Source organism: Petaurus breviceps, unplaced genomic scaffold (genome assembly GCF_028583685.1).
Source record: "Petaurus breviceps papuanus isolate PSGF00001 unplaced genomic scaffold, PetGlider_PUasm1.0 90925, whole genome shotgun sequence".
Classification (NCBI taxonomy): Eukaryota; Metazoa; Chordata; class Mammalia; order Diprotodontia; family Petauridae; genus Petaurus; species Petaurus breviceps.
This window is the reverse complement of record NW_027187380.1, coordinates 35,932,101-35,939,407: the sequence shown is the minus strand read 5'-3', so window position 1 is coordinate 35,939,407 and position 7,307 is coordinate 35,932,101. Positions and strand designations below refer to the sequence as shown.

The 7,307-nt window shown below is 40.1% G+C and overlaps 1 protein-coding gene across 1 annotated transcript in view; it reads right to left on the bottom strand.

Annotated features, from left to right (window-relative positions):
* DNAH9 (dynein axonemal heavy chain 9) overlaps window positions 1-3,581 on the bottom strand; it is a 531,344-nt gene extending 527,763 nt beyond the window's left edge. Inside the window, exon 1 of the mRNA XM_069076799.1 lies at window positions 3,169-3,581. Within this exon, the coding sequence (XP_068932900.1) occupies window positions 3,169-3,573 (405 nt within the window). The 5' untranslated portion in view covers window positions 3,574-3,581. The remainder of the gene's footprint in view (window positions 1-3,168) is intronic.
* Between the last annotated feature and the right edge of the window lie 3,726 nt (window positions 3,582-7,307).

Genomic DNA, 7,307 nt, shown 5'->3' with positions numbered 1-7,307 from the left:
ATTGCCCAGTGCAGTGCTCTGGGAGCTGAGCCCAGGCCCATGTGAGCTGGAGGTTTTAGCCCCAGGGTGGGCCTGACCAGCCGCTGGCCGGAGGGACTCCAGATCAGCAGCAGCTGTGGCCATTTCCATATTTATCAACACATAGATGCTAAGGACAAAGTGAGAAGTCAGTGCAGTGTGGACTTTGGGACCCGTAGTTGGAAGTGCGTCAACTTTTGCCCCCAGGGCGAGAAGCCGCTGAGACACCTGGCACAGGCACCACGTGGCAGCTTCAGCTCCTGGCCTGCAGAGTGTAGGGGGACCAAGCAACCAGTCTGGGGGTAATCGCTCTTGCTTTAACCTGCTTGGATCTGGATTGCAGTCTAGGGTGGAGGCCCTGGGGTGCGTGACCAGCTTGCCAGAGCTGAAATGAGAACTCAAAATTTTAATATCAAAATTGATGACCTACATAGTAGAAATAATGTGCAGAAGAGAAAAAAAAAACTTGAATCCATGGAGCCAAGTTTCACTAAAGGAACAAAAGGAAAGATGGTGAAGGCAAATACACAGAAGTGAAGGACAATCTGGAAGAAGATAAGCTAACAATAACATTAAAAGAAAACATGATGTCTATATAGTGTTGGGTTTAAAGAAGTTGCTTTTGGGGAAGCAGGGGGCTGCTTATGTAACTGCATGTGCAAGGGGACGTGACTGGATTACCAGAAAGATGATGCTTCATACCTGTGTAAGGGATATAATGGGTACAATGCCACATAGAAGAGAAACATTTAGTTTAAAAATCTCTTTGTGAGAGATAACATTGAAAGAAAGACTTTAGAATCTGTAGGCATGTAAAAGAAGCTCCTCAGGAGGTCTCTGACCTCTAGTTTGCCTCCCCAGAGACTTCAGAAACTTTTTTTTGGCTGAGATCAGGACCTCTCTTTTTGTCTGGGATGAGATTTCATCTTTTTTTTTTTTTTAAAGCAATCGGAATTAAGTAACTTGTAACTTGCTCAAGGTTACATGGCCAGTTATGAGATTTCATTTTATTCCCAGCTAAAGAGCTTACTAATTTTTGAGTCTTTTCTGGAATATTCTGATCTCTAGACCATTTTCTATTTCTGTTCGATTAAATAAACCAGTTAACATATGATTCATTGTTTATGATGTTTGTTTTTTTTAAATCAGTGTTTGGCAGAAAGAAGTTACACTGACTAGTATAAGCTAAGGGCTATTTTTTCTTTTTAAAAGCAAAAAGAGTGGCTCATTCCATTGGTTATAATTCTTCTTTACAACATGACTAATGTGAAAATATGTTTAATATGAGTATATATGTAGAACCTATATCAGACTGCATGCCATCTTAGGGAGGGCAAGAAAATTTAAAACTCAAAAGCTTGTGGTACTGAATGTTGCAAACTAAAAATAAATAATTACTTTTTTAAGCAACAAGGAAACCATAATTTGTTCTGAATCTATGGTGATACCAGACCAGAAATAATGGGTGGAAGGAGAATAACAGAGATAAATATAATCTGATTTCTATCATTCATGGCCCTTCTGTTCCCCGTAAGGCAGATATTGAAATATCCTCTGAAGAGGGGTGGAACAGGTTATAGAACTATCTAGTCAAAACACTTGCAAGTACATATCTATACATTTAGAGAATTCATGTAGATATACATATATATTTATGAACATAATACTTATACATTTATATAATGTCTTTATGCTTCCTTTAAGGCATGAGGGAATGTGCCTGCAACAATTTAAAGGGGCTGAATTATTGGCTTTAAACTGCATTAAGACTTCTGGGACACTATATAAATGTACACACATATACACACATATGTATATGTATATACATAGTATATGTATATACAGTCAAAGAATATGCTAGTTAGAAAGGCTGTAGAGAGGTTTATTAAAAGTATCTATTGGCTTCTGAGTTATTATACATATAAAACTTGTAGGCTTGCTCAGGGAACTTTATTTCATTAACCTAATATTTGTGATATATTTTAGGAAGCCAATGGATATGCTTTATGTGAATGTTTAGGTGATTAGGACAATATCGCTTCTGTGGAAAAGAGTAGTGTCAATGAAGAGGACAGGATACTGATTCTCTGCCCCCCAATAAAAGCATGAAATTGAATAACAATGTTTTGATGGCCAAAACACTTCACAAATTTACCCAATCTTCCAGATAATTCTGGAGAAAAACGGGATTGTCTCTGTGGTAGCAGGAACACCTGAGCTGATTTCCCTTGAAGGGGACAAGGCAGCCTGGATGGAATTTGGTTGGTCCCAGAGATTGGGGCTTGGATTTTTGGTTTGTCTTCCTTTTCTTCTGAGATATATAAAGTCCAGATCACAGAGAATTGGTGCTCTTCAGGTTTTAGCAAATTGCTTTAGTGAATGGTCAGGTGGAAGAGAGGGGAGTAGAACTTTATTTTAAGTTAATTATGAATTATATCTTTTAAAAATTTTGTCACAAGTGCAGATTTTTTACAAATTGCATCTTATGATCCACAAATGTCTCATTTCATTTTAATCTGGATTCTAAATCTTTGGATAATTCTGAATGTGCAAGAAAAAAGACAGTCACACAAAGTTGGGAAGGTGATTTAAAACTCAGTGGGACAGAGCAAACACGGGCAATGTGCATTATAAATACTGTCACAAAGTTTCACGGCACTTAGAATAGACCAGAATGGGATGGGACTGGACTAGAAAAGAAAAAAGCAGCTCCCATCCACACTTGCACAAAAAGCCTGAAAAGAAACTTAGAACGGGAGGGAGCTGGAGCAGCTGGAGCTCAGGGCACCCTCTGGTGGCTTACACAGAGTTTGCACCTTAATTGACTATTACAGCCCTACTTTATAAAGTGCTCCCGTGGAAGAGCAACTTCCCCATACCCACCCCCACTCAAATGCAGAGTTTTCCCTTTAAAGCCTATTGTTTCCTCTTCGCAGCTTCTATTCACTATTTCTACCTTTTCTCTCCAGGATCAAATTATCCCTAAAAGTCGAATTCTATGGAAACCTATAATTTATAATCCACAGGCTTCTAGCCAAGCTTCTTCGGCCCCATTAAGACCACGCCTTCCACCCTCCGGGTCCAGATCATACAGAGATTCCCTTCCCACATGGCCCTCTAGGGCTCTGCCTGATAGTAGAGTGCCCTCACCTCAGCCACTAGCGAAGTCAGATGCTCCAACGGTGCCGGGGCCAGCTCCCCGCAGTACACTGAGCCTCTGGGGCCCGAGGGCCCCGGGGGACCGGGGAACCCGCGCAGGAAGAACAGTGTTTTGACTCGGGGCTGGTAGGCGCCAGGCCCCGAGCTCAGGTGCAGCCTTCCACCCCCTGGCCGCACCACCAGCATTGGTTCCTGGGGGCAGTTGCCCTCCAGGAAGGCCTGAAGCAAGTGCTCTGATTCGGCAGTGCCCGCGCAGCGCTTCCAGGCACCTGCCGCCGGCCGCAGGCATCGAGTCACGTAGTTGCCCAGCAGCTGAAGCCTAGGGTCTGGCCCTTCCTCGCCATCTCCATTCTCAGCCTCAGAGGACGCCGACGCCGCTGCTACCTTCGCCTGCATCCTGCTACAGGCTCAGGCTTGTTGCTGCTCTGGTTTCCATAGAGAAAGAGAAACCTCCCCCTCCTCCTTTCCCGACCCCGCCTTCTCCTCCTTTCAGGTCTAAGCTCCCCTACAACCTTTCCAGTCTCCTTTCCCCTCTGACTCCGCCTTCCAGCTCATCTTGGCTCGTGGGGATGTAGAAGGATGGGCCGGCAGAAAGGAGAGAGGAAGGAGAGTGAATGCATTGTGGATTTAGGTACTTTTCTGAGCTCTCTTAATTCACAAGGCCGGAAGCTAAAAGAATAGAAATTAATGTGTGCCCTAGTCTTTGTGTAGCAATAAAACATAGAGTCACTACGTCTGTGGTAATAGGCTGGTTTGTTTTAATGTAAAAATATGCATTAGCATGCAAAGATCAAATTACCACCAGGCCACAAGGTTGGCCTATTATTACTTTTAGAAGGGAGGGCTTTGGAACACGTAATGGTTCCCCAAGGTATTTGGCGTCCAGAGCCTTTCTTTACCCATTTTCATTATCAGTGGACACCACACCTTAGGTACTCAAAGGTGACAATTGTTGGGAAGTTTAGAAAGTGGATATCGTGGCCCAGGGGGCTGATCTGAGTTTCTTTCCTCCCCACCAGTTCACAAATTCTATTAATGTGACTAACCCCCAAGGAGGCATCTTTTCTAGGTTAAACAGAATATTTATAATCGTCTTCAAAGAAATTTAAACAGAACAGGCTTATATCAGAGGCAGTCTAGTAAGCAGGGAGCCCCCTCAGGAAAATTCTTGTGGCAGGTGGCATGAATGACCTCATAATAATTGGGACACAAAGGTTGCTCTGATGAGAAAGTCCAGATTAAAAAAAGAAGAATCAGGTTACTAGCTAGTGTTTTATCACAAGAACACTAAAACAATTAATGTACTTTCATCTAAAGAATTATTGTGGCTAAATATGACATGCTTTTGATGGGAAGATCAATTCTTATCGCACAAAGAAGACATTACTGGAGTCAAGTATATGTGATTTTACAAAATTTTCAAAATTACACCACAATAAAAAATACAACCAGAATAAAAAAGAAAATAACACATTGGGGGAAATTTGCTTAAAGAATACATGTGAAATATATGAAACATGAGAAATATCCCCAATTTACAGGAATTAATAAAAGATTTTAAGGGCATATCCACTAATAATCAAAGGATATTAATAGGTGACTTTCAAAGAAACACAAATTTTAAGGAACATTTGAAAAGCAGTGAACCTCAATAATAAACAAAGAAGTGATCATGAAAGAAGTTTTGCAGTGCCACCTTAATCCATCAAATTGGAGGGGAAAATGAAATTACAAAACTCATGGTGGCATGGTGAAGAAACCATACACTCATATTGCTGATGATTTGCAAATGGATGCAGTCTTTCTGGAGGGCAACCTGGGGATTAGAGAGGATGCAACAAGAGTTTGTAAATTGACTCCAAATCTCAATACTATGAATACAGCCCAAACATAATTTATAAAGGACGAAAAATATCATAAAGACATTTGTAGTTATTTTCTTTGTAATTCGGAAAAATGGAAGTAACCTAAATGTTTAATCTTAGAGCATTGACTGAACAAACTACCTAAATAAATGTAATGAAAATTATTTCTCTATAGATACTGAATGATCTTTGATTTCAATCCAATGTGTATTCTTTCCACTTAAGTAGTTTACAACTTTCTCTATAACATTTTACGAATTGCTATAGAGTAAATACTATAAGTGGTGTCCAGTTCTCTAATGGTGACCTACTTTGAATTTATCTAAGCTGATCCTCAGATAACAAACTTATAGATCATCTCTGAAACTTTTATTGAAGAATTTCTAGCCTGAGTACTACCTTTCTGAACTTTCTGGCTTAGTTCTGGTGAAATATAGTTCTATCATATCATATCACCCAGCTTGCACAGTGGATAGAAGTACTGAACCTGGAGTCAGGAAGATTTATCTTCCTGAATTCAAATCTGGCTTCAGACACTTGCTAGTTTTGTGACCCAGGCAAATCACTTAACACTTGTTTGCCTCAGTTTCTCATCTGTAAAATGAGCAGGAGAAGGAAATGTGAAATCACTCTACTATCTCTGCCAAGAAAACCTCAAATGAGGTCACAGGAAGTCAGATATTACTGAAAAAACCACCTAACAACAAAAATTACATTATATTGAAGTATATTAGTAACATATAGTAGAATAGTCTCTTGCATATATTAAGTGTGTGATACCCATGACCTTCATGGGTATTACTTTGTGGGTATACCAAAAAACCCTGGAGGTTGTAGTAATAAATATTGTCTTTTATACTGTCTTCCTTAAAGCCTGCAGAAAGGCAATGTTTCATTACATTAATTGTTCAATGAAGAAATTTAATATTAGAGTTGTCCAAGAAATTGTCCTATATTCAAGCTATTGACATTCTAGTGTTCTACTCATGATCTCTGGTGTATGTGAGTAAAAGCTTTTTATACCACCAAACAGAAAACCTCTGTGCAAAAGACTCAAGTTGACACCTGTGTAGGCTAGATTACAACATGCAGTCTACAATAATATGAAATATTGTTCATAATTATCAAAAACAGAAAATTTATGGCATCTGGACTTACATGTCTTTGTCAAATGATGTTGCACATCAGAGAGCACAGATAAGCAACATTATTGCCATACAGGTTATCTGACATAGCAAAATTAAAAGGAAAAAAACTTAATTGCTTCCCAGAGGAGATCTAAATCTCCAAATGGCACTTAACTGAAGATCATGGGAAGGAAATAAAGAAGATGTTTATGTGTATAGAGTCACAGCCTGGGGCCTCAGAGTATAAGCTTCACTAGACTGGGAATTTGATGAATTGACAAAAGATTTGAGATCAGGACTTTTATTGAATATTGTGCTATCATTAAAATTTTATCTGTGATATTGGCCCCATGTAGGGCCCTTTGGTTATGGGGCTGGAATGCTGCCTTACAGCCTACAAAAGGACAGCATGCCACTATGTTAATTAACCAGCAAGAGAGTTTAATTAGCTGAGTGTACTATCTCAATTACAAATCAGGTAAGGCATTTGGCAGTGCCTCAGGCATGCTGAGCCTCCAACCTTGTCAGTTACTCTGAAGTATATACCCTTCGCCTACATTATCCAAACTGGTCACCAAAGGATACTAACTCTGCAAACAACCAAGACTGTTGTCCACCTCACCCCTCCCGAACCCCCAAGAAGCCAGGAAAAGGATAAACTCCATCCCCCATGAATCACTGTAATGAGAGAAGAAAAAAAGAAAAAATGTGGAAAACAAAAATCAAAGGTTCTAGGATTTTCCTTCCCTCCTTGGAAGGACCAATTCTCAAGTTTCAACAATTATGAATCTGACTATCTAAGTGAGGTATTTGACCTCCCAGAAGCCATTTTGGTAACAACTCAATGACACCCTGGGGAGAAGAAAGGCTTTCTGTTCTAGTCCATGTTGTAGGTGATGCCAACTCTTTGAAGTCCACAGTGAGTTTTCTGATTCCAGTTTGTGAACGTGAACTAGTGAAAACCCAGGAACATCAGAGCCACAGGACAGAAGATGATACCTCCACCAGAACTGAAAATTTCTTCTCATTATGTAAGAGGCTGACAATGAGCTGGAGCAGCCCCAGAAACATCAGGGTCATAGCATGAACAATCCAGCACAGTCAGCAATACATCACATATCAATATAGTCTATAGTGA